Below are 21,268 nucleotides of genomic sequence, written 5' to 3'. Positions count from 1 at the left end.
ATATGAAAAAATGTGCACACATTCACACATGCTCTTGCACTCTCGCACATAACATAATAACACCCATAGTTCCATAGATATGAAAGCGCATGTTGTTTCTAATATCCAGATTTTAAAAAAGCATACATTCAAGCAGAAAAGCACAAAATATTTATACAGTGCTCCAAACATTGAGCTGTTTTCATATAATACGGAATATAAAAATCTTTGCACAGAATAACATGTATTTTCATCTGTTCCCTACATCTTTCAAGCTTCAACAAGTGCCGCTAATTGCGTGTAATGACAGCTCTTCATTGCCCTCAGTGCAATGCCATTCCATGCCCTCTGTGCTGTCATTTGCCACCATTAGAGAGCAGTGAGTTAGGAATGGGAAATACAGATTATTTTCACTCTCACGTCTTATTTCCCGCCATTTGACACAAATGTCAAAAGAGCAAAAGAAGTCAACACACAATCACACAGGGACTGTATGTACACTCAGTCTTTTTAAGTACCATTCCTAGAAATATTTGCATTTTGAAATGCTCCTTCCTAGTGACAACATGATGTGCCATTCCTTCTGCATGCGGCGTCTGCTCCAAAGCATGCCTAAGAGAGGAAGAGTAGCTTTATATGAAATAACTGAATGCTTTTCCTGGGTCAGTCCACAGAATAACGGACAGGAGGAACCAGAATAACTAGAGCAGACAATTACAGGTTTGGCAAAGGCTGTCAAGCCCCCATTCTGGAAACTGTTTAAATGCTTGTTTTTGCTACCCTGTGCAATCATTGTAAATCCACTTCCAGCAATTTAACTGCGCAATTTAAATTCTGAAATAGCTTCTCTCTTACTAATGACCTCATTTTTAACACTGCTGCTATTATCCTTTGGAGAGTGTAACAACATATTTTCAAAAGCTTAAAATATAGGCTTTAGACAGCTGTTTGAAAAAGAAATACATTACAAATCATATTTATTTATTTGTTCTGGCATTGTTATTATATACATACATATATATATATATATATATATATATATATATATATATATATATATATATATATATATATATATATATATATATATATATATATATATATATATATATATATATATATATTTATTTATATATTTTTTATTTATATATTTTTTATTTATTTATATATTTATATATATTTATATATTTTTTGTGCTTTCATTCCAGGATGAAGTGAAGAATGAGATTGGAGTAATGAACCAGTTAAACCATGTGAATTTGATTCAGCTGTATGATGCTTTTGAGTCTCGGACTAATCTCACACTCATTATGGAATGGTAAGTAGGCCCCAATGTACTAGAAAGGTTCATTGAAATATTTACTTATTTTAGAATATATAAAAAGTTAAGTATACTGTATATAGTAACTGTTGTTCTAAATATTAATTCTAACTTGGTTTTGGACAGTATTCATCAGGCCTTATTTGCAAAGCAAATTTTCTCTCCTGGCCTGGTCCTCACATTCTGTCGCAAGAACATAGAGCTCCCACACATGCCACTTTACACAGTCATGATGGTGTGTCATCTTCCTGCCTTGTTCACAGATTTAATTCACATTTTTTGATGGTATTGAATTGGCAAACAAATGCTTTTGATTTTTGAATGAAATATTTGTGTGAATATTAATATTTATAATACAAGACATAACAATAAATTAAGTTTTTTTTTTTTTTAAGAAGATGGATATTTTTACTTGAAGGTACCACTATAAGGAAAGAGTCTTAAAATTCATTTTTGTTTTAGCATTAAAGAAAATACTTGAACCTACATGACTTAAGCCACTTAATATCACTTTGCATGTACAGATAGACTGAACTAAAAAATAGGGGTTAATTTGTGACGTTCATTTTAAAATATCTTTCCATGGTTTGTTATTTCAGTGTGGAGGGTGGTGAATTGTTTGAACGAATCATTGATGAGAATTACCATCTGACGGAGCTGGATGCCATCGTGTTTACCAGGCAGATTTGTGAGGGGGTCCAGTACCTTCACCAGCAGTACATTCTCCATTTAGATCTTAAGGTAAACCCCACGCACAGCACTGAATGTTATAATGTGATACTGATGGCTTTAGCAGTGCATAGTGTCAGGTGTCTCTATGGAAATAGCCACCAATGAATCACCCATAAATGTCAACATTGGTAGTCTGAATGTCATACATTTTAATTAGCGTACTGACAAGGGACTTGTGCCTTGTGTTGCTGTTAACATGTTGTTTATAGGAAATATGAAATGCATACCATATGAATTATCAATCTACATAAATTGCTTATGTGTAAGTAAAAGCCTGTTCACACCAAGGACAAGAACGAAAATGATAAAGAAGTAGCAGTACGCTCCACCCTAAAAATATAACAACAGAGGAATGATATCGCTGGAATCACTTTCTGAACTTTTTTTTTCAGCTGATGAATGATAAAAACATTGACAGCCAATCAGAGTCCATCTTGCTTTAAAGAGCTCAAGCATTTAAAGTGACAGATGACAAATCTGCAGCACACAAACAGAATGATTATGTACAGTGGTGTGGATGTCAGTATAGTTATTGATTTAGTTATTATTCTTGGTGTGAATTGACCTTAAGTCAGGTGTCGGATGTTACTACCCTTCATAACAATACATTTAAATCCCATATTTAGTTTGAAATACTAAAGTTGTTATATATATTGTTACAGTTTTAGTATTCATAATCAGTTTTAATTTTAAATCTTATTTGTCTTTTAATTTTTATATTTTCTGCAATATAGCCAGAAAATATTTTATGTGTGAGCAGCACAGGGAATCAGATCAAGATCATTGACTTTGGACTCGCCAGAAAGTAAGTAACCAGACCTCATTAAATTCTCTTATTAAAAAGAAGGCATGTAAATAATAACAAGATTTTCGAATATATTTTTGAAGTGAAAAAAAGATGCACTTTTCTCGGTCTTGGATAATTATTTCCCTAATTTTTACACATAAAATAAAATATTATAATAATGTGTTTTTAGCTGACATCAAGTCTTTTATTCACTACTGCACTGGCACACTGCACATGGTCACCATGACTACATTAACGTTCCTCGATGAGTAATCTTTTATTTTTATATCTTCAATTACTTTAAGCTTTAAAGTTCAAAAGTATTACAACAATCAGAGTCCATACAAAATCAACTAAATGTACTGCAAACTAGCATAACTTTTCATTTTGCATATCTTTTAAGAATCTTCATGGGTGGACAAAACACTGGTGTGGGATCTGTGGTAGATATATATATATATTATAGCAGACACTGTAAAAACATTATATATTATATTATATATATTATATTATATTATATTATATTATATATATATATATATATATATATATATATATATATATATATATATATATATATATATATATATATATATATATATATATTATAGCAGACACTGTTTTCCAAACTAAAAACATTACAACAAAAGCAAGGCATGCTACAGAGACTAACATGAGAAATGGCACAATACAAAGCGCCAGAATTGCTCAAAGAAATACAAAAGAACAGTACAGAGGTAAGTGAGACTGTGGAACAGCAGAAAGAGAAAAGTAGAGATTTTTTAAATTAAGTACAGTGTGAGTCAAGTTCTTGCAGGGGGGTTATGTGTTTTCTATAGCAGAGAGGGAAGATCATTCTACCACTGAGGCACAGTGAATGTGAAGGTTGGGGAAAGTGATTTTGAGGCTTTTTGTGAAGTTGCCATGGGATTCCAATCACAAACTTACTTCCAATTTCTGTAGAAAACACAAATATGCAGATGTGAGAAGAGGTAGAAAGTACAGATCCAGTGACTCTACTGACACAAACATTGTTGCATGAACATAGGCGGGCTGTTGCTGGGATCATTTGAAGTTTGACATGCTCAGACAGGGTGTACTCTTCCTGATTTTCCATTGTAAAGTGCAAAAATGCATAATTGGGCAGCCTTTGTAACTTGGTCCTTGAAGTTCAGCTAATTTAAAAAGTTACAAATTCTTCCAGGTTCCTGACTGACCTGGTGTTGGTTTGTTGAATGAGCTTAGTGTTACGAGTCAGTGAGTTTGGGTCTGTTTTTTTTTTATATTGCTATTATACACTATCCAAAAACAAATCTGCAAAATGTGTTTGTTCATCCCACCAGGTATAGACCCAGAGAAAAGCTGAAGGTCAACTTTGGAACCCCAGAGTTTCTGGCACCAGAAGTTGTCAACTATGACTTTGTGTCATTTCCTACAGACATGTGGAGTATTGGTGTCATCACATACATGCTGTGAGTACACAATAGAGGCAGTAAGGCAGATCTATTAATGCAGTATTTATTATTTCAAAAAACATTATGCTGACTTCCAAAAGTTTGTCATTAAAGAGGCAGAATCGACACTCATGAAATACTGTAAGTGCACATACATTAATGATTTATGCATTATAGGAAGAAAAGTCTCCCTTTCCTGCTATGCTGAATTGCACAGTGGTATAAACTCCTGAGTGAAATATCAGAGAGTTCAAAAGCCAAATGCAAATGTGATGCCCATGAAAGTTTTAGAGGGCTGATCTGAAAGCATTGAATAGAGCTCTGATAAAAGGGCACCAGTTCCATACAGCTCAGAAAGCATGATAACAACCCTGCTGCTCTGAAAAACAAAAAAACAAAACAAAAACAAAACACAGTATCCCACCTCTGATCCTGTGCCCCCATCACTCTGCTCCCCAGGAGCAGTACTGGCCCTCTGCTCTGGCCAATAGTGGCCAGGCCTCAATGACTGAATCAATACTAATTACCTGACAGCTGCTGGTGGAGATTTAGAAAGGCTTGCCCATCCAGAGAATATGTGTGTCACCTACTTCACACTTCTCTGAGAACTGAACACCCAACAAACCACAGTTTATTCATTTCATTACAGCGTTTTATTTAAAGTAGACACAAACCCAATATTTTTTTTAGTGGTCAGTTAAGCCACCATAACTGTTGTTGCCTTCATTTCAAAGTGTTTATAGACAATATTGGCATTACGATTGTGTATCCATGTACTTTTATGTTTATATTATGTGTATGTACATTTTTATTTTATTTTTGTTCAGTAACATTTTACAACAAAGTTAATTTTTTTTACGTTACTTAATGCATTTGCTATCATATCAGCAAAGTGAAGTTTTTAGTAATCTAGGTTAATGTTAATTTATAAATCTTAATTTTTAATTCCAATCAATGAACTTTTTTCCCCTAAATATTATATACAACTTGAAATATTTAACATGTATGAGTATATATAGAACATTAACATTAACTGATTAATAAATGCTGTAAATGTATTGTTCATTGTTATTGTGTGTAATGTCAACAAATTCAACCTGTCGCTATATATTTATTAAGGTGGTGATTTTAACCAAAGCAAACAAATGAGGAAAAGTACAAACATGACTAGAAGTCAACAATATTCACAGTACTGCAATATTAAAATATAAAAAGTAGATCAGAATGGTACAAAGCAGCTATTTTTATGTCATACTTTGATCATCTTAAAATTAAGGTGAATAGATTTCTGGGTTATTCACTCCCTTTATGATTTCTTTTTTCAGTCTGAGCGGCCTTTCTCCATTTATGGGTGACAACGATACAGAAACCATGAACAATATTCTGCACGCCAAGTGGGAATTTGATGCAGAGGCATTTGAGAATGTGTCAGAAGAAGCCAAAGACTTCATTTCCAGCCTTCTTGTGCCCACCAAATGGTATTCATCCATCCATCATTATTCCACTAATGCAAAACCTTAAATTACAGAACATACTGTAAGTCACGCTTTCTATCGCACATAGGTTATTTCTCCTACTTTCCTAGCCTGCTCTCTCGTGGCATTTAGAGCCTCACTTTTCTCTTCCATCTCTGCCCCACTTTGACCTGCTCAGGTTCCCTTAATGCATCCTGACATCAAAACTGAAACCTCTCAAAATGGAGAGCTGTCCACCAAAAACTGGCACAAATAACATATAATTGGCTGGTGATGTTACATGGCCCAGTGAATTTTAGAGCATTTGGAGCTCACTTTCATGTTGCTCTGTCTTAGCTAACCTTTCCCACACAAGGGCTGTATTGCTCAGCTGGCATGAGATAATAGCAGGCTGGCACAGCAGGTGGTCATAAGAGGGCACATTGTCTTTTGCCCACCATCTTTCCACGGTCTATGCAGTAAAAGTGATAGTTAATGATCCAGTGCACTTTGACAAGGTGCATTTAGATGCAGTGGGACACCCACACTGGCCTTCCTCCATTCTCTTTATCTGTGGTGACCGCATCACAGCCCCCGGAACATGCCGTGTCATGAATACTAATGGATTATTGGCATGATGATAATGTAGTACAACCAGCTAGATTATGTCATTCTTACTGGTAAAAATGCACTCATGCAGTGCACGAAGCAGTCTTTTGGCTTTGTTTGCCAAATGTTAGCACAAGTTAGCCAAACTTACCACAGAGCCTGTCCCAGCACATACACCTTTGAGTGAGTACGTGCCACAGGAAGTAAGTGAGTAAAACTGTCCCAGGTCTGAAAAATGCCAAAGCTCAGTGTCTTGTTAATATCACTTTAATCAGGTATTTGAGGCTGAGCATATCCCATTACTCATTATGTTCAGAAACTTACATGCTCTGAAAACTGTCCAGTGTGTCCAGATATAATATTTAATTTGGAAGTAAAATGTGGAACATTTGCATCTGCTTTTTTCGCTTAATTAAATGAACTAAAATGAATAAATTGTGTTGCCTGTTATAGGGACTGAACAGACATTCAGAAGTTTATTTTAGAGTGCACTGCAAAGTATTAAAAATCAAACTGTCTTTAAAAACTTTTTTAAATCATTAAAATAAAAGTGTGCTCCATTAGGTAAAAGCTCTACACTTGAGAGAGCCTACTTGAACACTTTGGCCAAATACCAGAGATGCGTCTGTAAAAAGACAAGTGGTCAACTACAGATACCACAAGTGTGGGTATTGGGACAAGCACAGTTAGCCAAAACTTGGTTGTGTCTCATTTCGAAGGCTGCACCCTCCTGAGGCGGAGTTTTTCTGCCACATACAGTATTGAGGATATCTCAATTAAGAAAAGCAACCATTACACTGCAAAGAAATAAATCTCAGTAATTTACATCTGATAAGGAGTAATACATTTTAGAATGATAATTTTTCTCGATGACATATGGAGTCGACAATGCCACCTCTGGAGGGTGCAGTCTTTGAAATGAGACAGTTTGAAATTAATCATGTTAAAGATGTTTTAAACTAAGCACAAAATATAAAATACATATAATATGATATATAAATCTGTAATAAAGCGACCGTAGGCCCACTAATATTTGTTGATGTCCCATCTATATGGAAAGTGCTTGATCAGCATAATGATCAAAACATGTCTAAGGCTTGAAAACAATGTGACGTGACATAGACACAAGTATGGTTGTACTCAGAATACTCAGAATTTGTGCTTTGCATTTAACCTATCCAAAGTGCACACACACACACCATGAACACACACCCGAAGCAGTGGATAGCCATTTATGCTGCAGCGCCCGAGAAGCAGTTGGGGGTTCGGTGCCTTGCTCAAGGGCACCTCAGTCGTGGTATTGCCAGCATGAGACTCGAACCCACAACCTTAGGGTTAGGAGTCAAAATCCCTAACCATTAGGCCATGACCTTCCCAGTGTGATTCATAGTCATCACACAGAAGGGCTTGAACTGTATACTGCATCTTATGGAACTGATTATTTCTTTGAGCACCGGACGTTTTTAAAACCTTAATGTGAGGGTGTGTGTTTGTGTGTGGTCTCTATTGTAGCAGCCGTATGAGTGCATCAGGGTGCATGAAGCATAGCTGGCTAAATAACCTGGAGGACAAGGCCAAGATGTACAAAGTTCGACTGAAGTCCCAGTTGAGGCTTCAGCGTTACCTCGCTGCTCACCGCCAGTGGAAGGTATGGAGTCATGAATCTGTACATGTGTTCGATTCTAAATGTTTTTAGAACATTTGGTGTTGTGGTATTGTACCACATAACAGTATAACATGATCCTGTTCTTATGTTAACTTTGTTTTTACAGAAACATTTCTTTGCGGTTACTGCAGCAAACAGGTTGAAGAGGTTTCAGCAGAGCAGATCAATTAGTACTCCGAATTATTAACCTGGAGGAGAGTGTCAGTAGCATGGGAGGACATCACAACGTTGCACACTGGAAGATTGTTGTCTGAAGATTTGAATTGGCTTTTTAGAAAGTGTTTTAGAACTTGTTAAAGCGTTTTCTTAATGTACCTTGTTTGCAACACCATTGCATTTAATTCACACTTCTTTATCATGCTCTCACACCAGGAGTGTATGGCATGGATTGCAGGATGTGCTTTTGAACCACATGAAAAAGTTTTGTCCCTTCTGTGAAGGCCTTCTTCTTGGGCACTACTGCCTTGTACTAGTATTTAAAATTGAGTGCCTTCATTCTCATGGTTCAGTATTTTATATTAGTATAAAAAACATAGCATGAAGATTTGATGTAGAAACACTGTATTCATCCTATATTTCTGATCTTTGTTTAGCATGTTGATTAGAACTGGAATCAGAATCTGATTGAGACTCAGCTGGCATGGAGTTTTTTACTTTTCAAAATTTGCATTTACAACCTTTCACTGGCTGTTCCAGAATAATTTTAATGTTAATACTGTGACTTGAAATTTTTGCTTTCTAAGAATTCATTGCAATTGCTTTTTTTGTGCAGTTGCACAAAATTCTTATGGTAATAGCATAACCACAAAGATATACATGAAGGTGGTTCTGCTCTTGGCATAGCAAATGGCATACAAGTACACCGAGAATTATAGGGAAGTTCTGTTTGCCATTTCTCTGTCATAACTCATAGAGTGTGCTTATATATTAATCATTGTATTGGGTATTTTCCAGCATAATACAGACTGTCACAAATTGCCTGAAGAGAATTAATCTTTATTCATGAAATAAAAAACCCAAAGAAACTGAGAAAACTTAATTGTGTCAAGAATACACATATTATTCATATTAAAATCAGACCAAACTGGAAGCAGATGCGACATTCCTTATTGAAACAAATGGATAACGCACAGATGATCTTAAATGCATCATACACCACCTCTGAGATTTTTCAAAGGTGATTCAAAGCAATACCACAGAACACTGAGAAATAAAATCACATTGTAACCAGACATAATCACCCAAATAATGTTGGATGAAACAAATATTAACACGCAAACTAAATGAAGGTAAAATACTGCAATCTAAAAATGCATTATCTAAGTAAGGAACTTAACACTTCGCAAACCTTTATTAAACATAGGCACAATATTAAAGCTGTCATATAAAAAAGTAACCATCTTTGCACCGGGAAATGGCAATAAATCAAAAGGATCATTAAAAAGTGCCTAAATTCCTCTGGAAATGCCCAAATGTGAATGAAACTATGAAACCAGAAGGGGACAGACAACTTCTCTTAGTAATGGGGTATTAAATCCAGCTCAAAGGTCCAGCTCAAACGTCCTGTTAACATTATGCAGAACCATTATTAAATAAATTGGAAACATAAAACCTTACAGAGTTCAAGAATCTACTGCCTTTGCCTTTAATGCATTTTCAAGAATTTTTCTTTTCCACTCTTCGTAATTTTTTGTCTCTTCTTCCTCAGTCTTCTCAACTCGCTCTCGTTTAGGGGATGTTGAAATCTTTCCATCTGGAAAAAAAGGCAAAAATACAATTACTTCTATCATCAAACATGACATGTTCTGCCTATTATTAAATATTACATATAGAAATATTAATTATTAGTCTTATTACTGAGAGAAAACTTTTTTCCACCGCTTAAAAACATGCTGATGAACTGGAAAAAGTTACATAGATGTGCATACACTGTATATAAGAGCAGCTGATGGGTAGAATAATAATTTGCCATTATTTGTGGTAAGCAAATGGCTTTCTTACCATCCTCTTCCACTTCTAGTAGTTCAGTGAGAGTCTTCTGCCTCTTTTGAGCAGTTTTGACTGGTTTCCCCATATATGAAGGTCCATCTGAAGGTACAGGGACATATCAGACTGAGGGCTCTATTTTAACGATCTAAGGGGAAACGGGTGTTTTTTGAGAGTAATGTGCAATAAACCAGAGTCTCATCTCCCATCCCCTTTAAAAGCCAGTTGTACTCGCGCCATGGCAGGTTCGCTATTTACATGGCAGAATGTAATTTAAAAAAAAAAAATTGTGTGCTGCTGTGCGTGTGTAATAAGCAAAGTGTACGCGCGTTGTACACCCGCCTATAGGAGCATATGACTAACGTGCTCTTTAAATAAAGAAAAAATATTGCGCCAGACTTTAGACCAGGAAAGTTGAGTTGTTCTAACGAGCAGTCCATTTTCAGTTCCTCAAAATAGCGACACGCCATCAATGCTTCTGAACACACTTTTTTTTTTTTTTTTTTAGACCAGCACACCAAATGGGTGCAAATGCATTTTCTATTTAAACAACGTGGCGCAGGATGGGAAATTGAGAACTGCATCTGGCTAAAACTATCAAAAACACTAGTGCCGGGTGTATGATAGGGCCCTGAAACTAACTACTTGAGAACAAACAAGCTGCTCTTTGATGTTGAACTACACAAAAAATAAACAGTCTAATTATAATATGTCTGTAGCCATGGTAACCAGTGAAATGTCTCTTTATGACAGATCTCTTTGAAGTAATATCTCTTTATTGAAAAGGAAAAAGAAAAAAAAAAGATTAAATGTTGTGCAACTTCAATTACAACATCTTTGTGAAACATGAAAGTCAGACCAAGTCCTCCTACAAAAAAAAAAAAAATGCTTTTGTGCCTTTATTCACTTTAATTAGGCAACGTGTCATTTTCTTAAAAGCTTTTGTTTGAAGGAGTCACACTTACTGCAGATCTCCTGTCCGAATTTCTGAAACTGTGTCCACAGCCGGTCAAAGATGCCCTTCTTTGCTCCAGATGAAGAAGCTAATTTCCTGTCAGCTCTGATTTTCATGCACCTTCAAACAGGAAGGACAGAACCAATTTATTTTTCCATCTTCAGTAACTGAATGTTAACCAGGTGCAGTTTAGATTTGGAGATTTCTGTGGCTTGTTGACATGCATAAAATCTTTTGACCCATCTGGGAGCCTGATTTGTTCATTATCATACAGAGTTTGGATGGATAACAACAGACCAACACAGTCACTCAGGCCCAGGACATTTGGATTTGGCCAGTCTTAAAACATTAGCACCTTTAAGAAAGGTAGTGGCATTCCTTATGAAAGCACTCACTTTCATAGAGTCTAATATGCAGATAACCTAGTTGTAAGTGCGGACAGGGAAAAATATGACTAAATTTAACAACTATGTGATAGCCAATCCAATATCTGACCTTTTTAAATTATTAAGTATTTAATGCACTTCTCATAGCCTCATATTAAAGTACTTATGACCTTACATTGGCACTGTGAAGAGCTTGATCAGGGACACAAGAGACAACTGAGCTCACAATCAAAATTAATATCTAATGTGATTGTCAAACACACAATCATCCAGCAATTTAAGTATTTTTAAACCATTTATTATTTGACTCAATGACATTACAGTGTCCTTTACTCACTTGCAAGCTGCATACAGAGCTGCTGTGGTAAAGAGAGGCTTGGACAGGTCAAGGTCTTGTCGCTGAGCAGCAGGCAAACTGGTCTCATACTTAAACAAATGCATAATGTAGGTTTAGATCAAGTATTTCGATTAATCTTGACTGCACTGATGCAACGTGAAGACTCACCGCTGAAGGATCTGAGAGGCCACTTTAACCGCTTCCAAACAGCCATACTGCACTGCAAGATCTCTGAGACCCAGGTTTGACTGCAGGCCCAGCATGCACTCCACAGCCTTCAAATTACTGGAGTACACCTTAGGACTCAGTCCGGATAGTTTGATGGCATACTCCTAACCAGAAGAAAGTTGAAAGAGTATTAATTTCTAAAATTATTGCAAGAAAATATACATATTACTACATATGCTAATGAGTGGATTAAATACTACATATACGAAGTTCAATGGTTATTGTGTGAAAATTATTTTCAACAATATTTCAACAATAACGGCTGTCTCAGTTTCCACTTCATTTTCACCACATCAAACTATTTTACAGTCTCTTTTTTAGTCTGTGGACAATTATTCCTTATATTAAATATGAGATATGTGATGCATGAAGAAAACAGAATATTTATTTTCATTGCCAACCAGGCTGTAATTTTGTCTAAATGATGGCAAAAAGTGTTTACATATTATCTGTGTACATTTTGTATACATAAAGGGGTAGCTATAACATTACCCATGACAAAGCAAAGTAATAGGCTATTTATTTATAAAACACCAATAAATTTCAATGAAGAAATCTATTTAATTCAACACATAATTTGAGATGAGCAAAGGACACAATTTTCCTCTGATGCCACAACTGGACAGTGGAAGTAAACAAAGGGAACAGGCAAATAAATTAGCGAGAACGCGAAAAAAGAAAGCCTACTGGGCGTAACAGTTAAAGATAACTCGCACATATGCATATTTCCATTATATAATATCACATAACACAGTAAAATATTCAAGCGCGTATGTGTGACACACTGCACATCACATCACGATCAGTGTGGGACCAGGATCTTGCCTTGTCTAGAGGAAACTTCATTGAAGTCGCTGCCAGCTCGAGGCAAATAATGGTCTTGCTGGTGGCTGTGACAGAGCCCAGTCCAACACACTTCACTTGAGATAATCGCATGTATTCCTCGGCTTGACTGAAAACAAGCGATCACGATTTAGTTAGTTGTGTTATATTGACATGTTCACTTCAGATTGAACCGAGCAAGCTGCTGGTCTCTCTACACTGTCACACTTCACTTACCTCAACACTTTAACAGCTGTTATCCCGACCCTCGAAGCAAGCTTACGAAATAACTCTTTATCCATTTGTGAAGTCTATTGGATCTTTTCTCAACACTGCGGAGTGCAGTCAGACTCAGCACACTTTGCTCAGTTAAACTGATTTCCCGCGAAAACAAACACGTGTCACACCCGAGATAAACGTCAGGGCCTGCTATTGGTGGATCAAGACATGGGCGAGGACAACCTCGTTCGAGTAAAACACGTATGTTATAAACATTAACTACTTTTAACTATTCGTCAGATGATACTATAAGGTGCACGATATTAAATGCTAAATGCTGGTCAGAGAAACTTTTTTCCATTACACTTTTTTTTTTCTTCAATTGTTAGACAAATATAATGATAATCCGAGTAGTTTATAGCAAACAAATCGATTTTAATTCTTCGTGTTGTCTCTACAGCTGTTTGCGAGCAGAGCTCGTCATGAGGCGGAACAGCGGCAGTCACGTGACTACACACACTCACAGGGGGTCCCGGTGTTTCCTCTAACATACCTAATAATCATGGTAAGATATAAGCCATCATCGTATGTGTAGACTGGATGCTGGATGCTTTATATGCGCCGTTAGGTTGCTTAAAACAGTGATGGTGTCAGAGGGGCGCTGAGAGCTCTTGACGGACTGTTGCGCGTTTGTGAAGATAGCCGTTAGCATTAGCATTAGCGTTTGGGACGCGGAGGCCTAACGTTACATACACTTAATCATTCTTGTTTATTTCACCTGTCTTGTTATATTCTACTAGCGGGTTGTCACTTGGCATGTAGGTTTAGTAGACTTACAGCCATTATGTTTAGCTGTCATTACAATCCACTAGTTTTGTGCAAAATGAGCTACCTTGAACTGCTAATTGTGTTAGCATTAGCCTTATTTCTTTACAGTTCTGTTTATGTTATATCAGAATTATTATTCGTTGTTATCATATATCGGAGATACTTTTATACGCAGCGCTTTGTTTATATGTTCGTTACATATAGCTGAATAAAGGAAATTATTTTAGTATACGGTGTTTGGTCACGGGTTCATTCATGCAGGTCAAAGCAGACGCTCATCTGTTAAGTTTACTGTTCATCATAACACTTCTGAAATTGTTATTCTGCACGTGAAGTGTAACTGTCTGGTACTGACACTCACGATGGGTCGTTTGGGAGGGGTGGACGTAGATCGTCATACGTCTGTCACCCCCCCACCCTGGCCTGGCATTCATATAGCTATATAATCATTGATAATCTCGTGAATACAGGTATTTATTAGGCACATTAACAGATTACTATAATGGCACTGTTTAAGTTCCTGAATGTATGTTTACTGAATTCTATTGAAAAAAATATTTGGTAATGTCACATGACTTTCTCGCTGTAGTGCTGTACTTCATGCACTGTATTTCATTTTAAACTATTTTTGTAATACATTTACAGTTATGCACAGTGGTTTTGTGACTTCATATTTCTAAAATATGCAAAAAGGACAAACTAATCGAAATGCACTAGGCTGAAATGTAATTAAAAAACATTTTTTAAAAGAAATGGTGATTAGCTACAGCACTTGGAATTAAACTTTGGAGCAGTAGTGTATATGTGCAAGGGCAAATTGTTTTTATTTTTCATCATTCAGCAGGGATGCATTAAATTGATCAAAAGTGAAGACCTTTTTAATGTTGAAGATTTCTTCTGTGTCAAATAAATGCTGCCCTTTTGAACTTTCTATTCTTCAAAGAGTTTTGACAACAAATGTATGACAGTTTCCACATTATTAACGTTTTTAATGTTGATAATAAGATGTTTCTTGAGCACCAAATTAGTATATATGAATGATTTATGAAGAATCATAGAAAACTGGAGGGTCATTCTGTCTAAAACTTTTGACTTTGGTAAAAAAAAAAAAAAAAAAAAAAGAAGAAAAATTCCTTAAATGCTTTAAATTAGTTAAAATTAGTTGGGAAAAAAAACTGCTGGGACATACAAAAGGTGAAGTTGAAAGAAACTACTCAAAAACATTTTGTAACAATTTAAAAGTGATTGACACATGACTCTAGTTTGATTGTTTGACTGCACCTGTTTATTCCAGCCTACCACACAGACGTCGCCCCAGGATGAGCAGGAGAAGCTGTTGGATGAAGCTGTGCAGGCAGTCAAGGTTCAGTCTTTTCAAATGAAGCGCTGTCTGGTGAGTTAAGTACATGCAGGTTTACAGTGTCTGTAACATTATTCATTTCCATAGCAGCGTTATGCTTCTTGCTTTTAATAATTAAAATCAAACTCAATTTTATTGACATTGCATTGTGAAATCTGTAGGGCTGGACCAGAATATTCGATTATTCGAATAATCTTCGGTGGGTTGGCATTCGATTTTAAATTTTGAGATTTTAATATTCTTTTTTTTTTTTTTTTTTTTTTTTAACACCTGGCATCCCCCGCGAAACGGTTCTCATTCGGGCTTGACTGTGAATCGCTCCGATTATTAACCGTTTACTGACTAGATTATTTTAAATTAGAATTGAATTAGATTAGAAAGGATAAGTGTCTGTCACCTGTTAAAAATACTAACATTTGATTCCCTGGGATTAATTTTACGTGCATAAAAAGCAGCAAACAACAGAACATGAGGATTCACATGGTCTTCATATCACATCACAAAAAAAACATAATAAAGCTAGGCTATATATATATATATATATATATATATATATATATATATATATATATATATATATATATATATATATATATATATATATATATATATTATATATATATATATATATATATATATATATATATATATATATATATAATGAATATAGGCATATACGATAAATATATTTTTTCTTAAATAATAAATTAAGAAAACAAAAGAAAAACTGTGCGACATAGTGTGCAGAGTTTCGGTTCGTTTTTGTGCTGGAAATAGACGGCAGAAAGCAGCATCCTATTTTACAAAATCACAAAGATTTGTTTTTTATTGTGAACACAGTTAAGCTTTGCTACACTGACAATGCAGACTGTTCATTATCATAATAAAATATAGTCAGTCAAACATATGGGAAAAAAATACTGCTCAGTTTAAAAAAAAAAAACTTTTTTTAACCATTTAACTGATTGTAGGCTATTAATCGGTCAAAATTCTTTCGGTTGGTTAACCAGTTAAAATGAGCATGAAGAGAAGATAAAAATGCCGAAGACCTCAGCTGCATGGGAGCACTTTAAATTGAGTGAGGCATTGTGCCAAATATGCGATTTGAAACTGGCCTACCACAACAGCACATCAAGTTTGAATGAGTTCTGTAAGTAGTACGCCTATTGTAGGCTATATTGTTGGTTTAAAAAAAAAACTTCTCTTATCCGCCATGTTAATCAGTAATTTTACACAATAAAAACATGCATTTAATTTGCTTGGAAAATACTTGCAAATATGGCAGTCATAAAAAATGTACAGTTGCCCAGCCTAATAAGAATTTGTTTGTATTAAAAGTATTGCTATTAACAGACCTATGTGTTTTGTATCACTAGTGCAGTGTCCGTTCTCGGAGCATATAAGCCCTGCCAGCATGAGGCACGCCACTTCCGGCTCGCACTGCTGTCATTTATTAAAAGTTTATTAATTCTGACTGAACGTGTTGCATATACATATTGCACCAAAATTCAACACTGCATTGCCCTTGGGTCCGCAGAAACACACCCGCCACGCGTTAAGTCGATTGGATGAATGGTTCTCGACATAATAAAAATACAGACAGACACACAGAGATTCCTGCTTTTATTAGAGAGTAGAATATGTTCAGCCCCCTCCCTCCGAAGCTTTGAATATTCGATGTTGATTACTACCGAAGCTCAAAAAATGGTATTCGGACCAGCCCTAGAAATCTGAACCCTTACTCTGTTGATGAACATTTATTTCCTTAATCCAGGACAAGAACAAGCTGATGGATGCACTGAAACATGCCTCAAATATGCTGGGGGAGTTGAGGACTTCTATGCTTTCTCCCAAGAGCTACTACGAACTCTGTATGTGTCTCCATTGCATTATGTGTTTAAAAAGAATAGAACTCATTTGCACTATTAACATTATGAATTTTCTAAAGAACAGTATACTGTGCTGTTATTTTCTTTCAACAGCTGCTGTACATGTCATCTGTAGAGCTTTCATTTATTTATTGTACTAAATTCTTGTTGTAGACATGGCCATCTCAGATGAGCTGCATTACCTGGAGGTCTATTTGACAGATGAGTTTGCCAAAGGCCGCAAGGTTGCGGACCTCTATGAGCTTGTTCAGTATGCTGGGAACATCATCCCTAGACTGTAAGTATCTTAAGGAAATCTCACATTTCTACATTGGCCAACATTGTGACTATAAAATAATGCCATTAGAGCAGTCTGCATCCATTTGGGGATCTTGTTAAGATCCAGAATTTCACGAGTATGCTGCACCCACTGTTCAGTTTTCGCTGTTCATATATTTCTTCGCACTTCGCTTTCTTGAAAACAAGCTCCTTGCGCATATAAACACAGTGCCACGCTTCACTGAAACATGCAGCGCAATGAACTATACACTTATTTTATTAAAATACAAACTGTGGTGTTTTTCAACTCCCTTTTTGGAGAGTATGGAGTGAGAAACTCAGCTGGTATCGCTTTATCAATACTATTGAAAATGGGCCAGAAATCCTCTTATGGCAGTTAAAAAAAATAAACTCTCAGGATTTATTAAAGACATGCAGTGAAAAATGAAGGATGAAAAAGGGTGGACATGGTTGTATTTGCGGCTGACCTTATTGCATATGCATTTTAGGAGTTTCCCTTTCAAACAAAAAATTATTGGAGAAGAATCCTTACAGTGGGTATAGAAAAGAATCGCCCCCCTTTAAAATGTCAGAAGAAAAAAAAACAACAGAATCACCCCCCTCCTAAAAATGACTTGTAAACTCAATCAGGTGTAGCTAATCACCTTCTCAATTGCACACAAAGCCATTTTACTTTCATCTATGATCAGCTGTGGTCATTTTGATTAGCTCAGCATGAAAAGAGCTTTCCTGGAGCATGTCAGTCCTTGGTAGTGCAACTGAAGAAAAAAATCAACTATGAGTGGCAAGACCCTGTCAAAAGATCTCTGGGATAAAGTTGTGGACTGCCACAAGTCAAGAGATGGATGCAAAATTCCAAGGCTTTATCAATGCCTAGAAACACAGTGAAGTCTATTATTAAAAGTGGAAGGTATTTGGTACAACACAGACCCTCCCTGGATCAGGACGTCAATCCAAACTGGATAAAAGCAGTCTGAAGCAGTTGCAGGAATTTATGACAAAAGAGTGGTCATTGTGTGCATGTGAACAATATCACAAATTCTCCACAAATGTGGCTTGTATGGGAGGGTTGGAAGAAAAAAGCCACTCCTCAAAGGCCACATGCAGCCACAACTGAGCTTTGCCAAAACACACCTTGAAGATCCTGAGGCAGATGAGACAAAAATGTAATTATTTGGCATCAACACAAGACAATATGTTTGGTGGAAATCAAATCCAAGTAACAGCATTCCTCCAGCAAAGCATGGAAGTCGGTAATGTCCTGTTATAAGGGTGTTTCTCTGCAGCAGGGACTGGAGCACTTGTCGTTATGGAAGGAAAAATGGATGGGGCAAAATGCCGCCAAATTCTTGAGGGAAATCTGCTGCCCTCTGCCAGAATGTTGTCAGTGGGAAGAAGATCAACCTTCCAACATGACAATGACCCAAAGCACACAGCAAAACTGAGCACACAGTGGTTGAAGGAGAAAAAGGTGAATGTTCTTGCGTGGCCTGATCAGAGCCCAGACTTAAACCTCACTGAAAATCTGTGCAATGACTTAAAGACTGCAGTCCACAAACACTCACCATCAAACTTAACTGAATTTGAGCAGTTCTGCAAAGAAGAGTGCGCAAATATTGCAAAGTCTAGATGTGCAAAGTTAATAGACATACTGTATCCCAACAGACTAAAGGCTGTAATTAAAGCAAAAGATGGTTCAACACAAGCGGGTGATCCTTTTTCCAACTCATTGATTCTGTTTTTGTTTTTTTTGTTTTTTTAAATTTCTGACATGTTGGTGCTATATCTTTCACTTGGATGTTATAGTTGCGCTGAGTAAATACAGCTGGATAAAACAAAAACTGTGTCCGTCTGCATTTCAGGCTGCAAAGCAATAAAATGTGATTATTTTAAAGGGTTGTGATTCTGGTAAAGGGTGGGTGTGCTTGACATGGCTGCTATAGTTACTAATTTGCACTGCTCTTGATAAGTTGCATTGGTGATTATGGAAATGGAAGCTGGTTGTGTTTGTGTTCTTTAATTTGATCACCCGCAGAACCTTCTGCTCCCATCTGCACTTTTATGGGATTGCAGCCTGCCCGGTTTAGTAAATCTAGCCCAAGAAGTACTGGAACAATTTCACTTTTGTGATTTGTTGTATACTGGCTTTCAGAAAAGCAGTCTTAAAGGTAGGGAGATTTGTAAATGAGTATGGATTGAATTTGAGCACTGTGGATTGGGAGAGGAAAAACTGAGAGGAGAGTTAGAGCACAGTTGAAAAGATTTTTGTGGAGCTCCTTTGTTGCCTGCTTATCTTGAATGAGGAAGTGTGTGCTGTAACAGATTGATGGAGTGCATCTGTTTGAAGAAAAAGTAAGGCATAAACAAGCAGTGCTTAAGTGAAGCAAGAAAGTACAGCCACTGACAGTGTTTTTACCACATAGCAGCTGTGGTTTTATACAGAAATAAAGTGATTTCTAGGTTACTCCTTTGAGTGTGCCTTGTAGTAATTGCCATAAGTTGTAGAATCAGGAGTTGGCCTTTATTGGGGAGCCTGGTAGAGGCAGTGTCTTCTGGGGCGACACAAGGCGCCTCCACTCAAATGCAGTGAAATGTGCACTCTAGTTCTTTGACTCAACTGCAGTGCTTTCATGCCATTGTGCCCGCTATCATTTCTGCCTACGCCTCTCATTGAAGGAATTGTGATCTTGTGGGTAACTTTTTTTTTTTTGATTACTTTTATTTTATTTTTGTTTATGAGAATGAACATGCTACATTGTTACATGTTAATTAAATGTAAGTCACTATGCAGTAATTTATGGGAAAACATTTATGAATGCAACATATACTGTACCATTTCAACTACATTTTTACTCTATTTTATTTCCTGTATAGAATGTTTCTAACATGCCTTGCGACAGCTGTGGTTGGTTAGTGTCTTAATCATCCGTATGAGCCATATGAGAATATTGAAAGTCATCAAAAGAAAATGCTAAAAATACAACAGGATTTGTATAAAAAAACAAAAACCTCCCAGCCCTAATCACCACTCATTGAATGTAATGATCTCGTTTTAATTTTTTTTTTTTTTTTTTTTTGTATTAAAATTTCTTATTTCATTCTCCTAAACATGTTTGTTTCAGAATTATTATAAACTTACTACATCCAAATGTTAATTAATGGACACCAAAAATCAAAGACCAGAGTGTAGCTAAATAAACTTCTCAAATCCTCTGAAATCAGTCAAGGCTCGTGGAATAGAAAGTGTTGCTTTTGTGCCCGTTACTGTGGAATTTGCATTAAGCCTGGCACATGTCTTTAATTTCACTTTAAATTGCTTATATTGCAAAAGATAAATCTTCTAGGGTTCATGCTTTGAGTACATCCATCATTTTATGAATCTTAATAAAATTAGCTTTGAAGTTCTCTGATCTGACTTCAAGTACTTTAGTTATCTGGTACCTTTGTTTTTCCACTTTTTGCGGTCGTTGAGTAATATTGCTCATTAACTTCTCTCTCTTGGGCTTCTCAGGTACCTGTTGATAACTGTCGGAGTGGTGTACGTTCGCTCTTTCCCCCAATCCCGCAAAGACATACTAAAGGACCTAGTGGAAATGTGTCGTGGTGTGCAGCATCCACTCCGGGGCTTGTTCCTCAGGAACTACCTGCTGCAGTGTACGCGCAACATCCTGCCTGATGATGGAGAGCAGGCTGAGTACGACACTCCGTTTCTAATGGCTGTGATTGCACCTCAAGTAGTTCAAGAGTGTTGTGACTCACACTGAGCAATTTAAAGGGGTCATCGGATGCTAAATTCACTTTTACATGTTGTTTGAACATAAATGTGGGTTGGCACGTTGTGTACACATCTACCCTATAATGATAAAAATCCACCCGGTGGTTTTTATTTAATCCCAAAAAATAATATTCCGTTTTTCAAATCAGGCCGTTCTCAGCTTCTTTTCTTTGTGACGTCACACGGACGAAGGCTGCTCCCA

The 21,268-nt window shown here is 36.4% G+C and overlaps 3 protein-coding genes across 5 annotated transcripts in view; 2 read left to right on the top strand and 1 right to left on the bottom strand.

Moving 5' to 3' along the window:
- Positions 1-9,041, top strand: part of LOC109056295 (myosin light chain kinase 3-like) — an 18,945-nt gene extending 9,904 nt beyond the window's left edge. For both annotated transcript variants that reach the window (XM_042760579.1, XM_042760578.1), the window contains exons 7-13: positions 1,188-1,297; positions 1,900-2,041; positions 2,767-2,837; positions 4,163-4,291; positions 5,599-5,751; positions 7,849-7,984; positions 8,109-9,041. In XM_042760579.1, the coding sequence (XP_042616513.1) occupies positions 1,188-1,297; positions 1,900-2,041; positions 2,767-2,837; positions 4,163-4,291; positions 5,599-5,751; positions 7,849-7,984; positions 8,109-8,189 (822 nt within the window). In that variant the 3' untranslated portion in view covers positions 8,190-9,041. The remainder of the gene's footprint in view (positions 1-1,187; positions 1,298-1,899; positions 2,042-2,766; positions 2,838-4,162; positions 4,292-5,598; positions 5,752-7,848; positions 7,985-8,108) is intronic.
- Positions 8,986-13,152, bottom strand: LOC109056294 (origin recognition complex subunit 6-like). Its single transcript, XM_042760581.1, has 7 exons — positions 12,954-13,152; positions 12,720-12,846; positions 11,835-11,998; positions 11,667-11,756; positions 10,954-11,063; positions 10,004-10,090; positions 8,986-9,755 (listed from the first exon to the last, which is right to left on the bottom strand). Exons 1-7 carry the CDS (start codon positions 13,016-13,018, stop codon positions 9,625-9,627), a joined length of 774 nt encoding a protein of 257 aa, XP_042616515.1. The 5' UTR covers positions 13,019-13,152; the 3' UTR covers positions 8,986-9,624.
- Positions 13,149-21,268, top strand: part of LOC109056304 (vacuolar protein sorting-associated protein 35-like) — a 24,290-nt gene continuing 16,170 nt past the window's right edge. The window contains exons 1-6 of one of the 2 annotated variants that reach the window (XM_019073512.2): positions 13,149-13,196; positions 13,396-13,500; positions 15,058-15,156; positions 16,898-16,994; positions 17,166-17,289; positions 20,803-20,985. In XM_019073512.2, coding sequence (XP_018929057.2) covers positions 13,164-13,196; positions 13,396-13,500; positions 15,058-15,156; positions 16,898-16,994; positions 17,166-17,289; positions 20,803-20,985 — 641 coding nt within the window. In that variant the 5' untranslated portion in view covers positions 13,149-13,163. Of the gene's footprint in view, positions 13,197-13,254; positions 13,276-13,395; positions 13,501-15,057; positions 15,157-16,897; positions 16,995-17,165; positions 17,290-20,802; positions 20,986-21,268 lie in introns of those variants that run through there. The other variant, XM_042760577.1, reaches the window with a different exon arrangement.

The sequence above is a fragment of the Cyprinus carpio genome, chromosome A7, assembly GCF_018340385.1.
Source record: "Cyprinus carpio isolate SPL01 chromosome A7, ASM1834038v1, whole genome shotgun sequence".
Taxonomy (NCBI): Eukaryota; Metazoa; Chordata; class Actinopteri; order Cypriniformes; family Cyprinidae; genus Cyprinus; species Cyprinus carpio.
The sequence above is the reverse complement of the archived record's forward strand: the minus strand, read 5'-3'. Positions and strand labels throughout refer to the sequence as shown.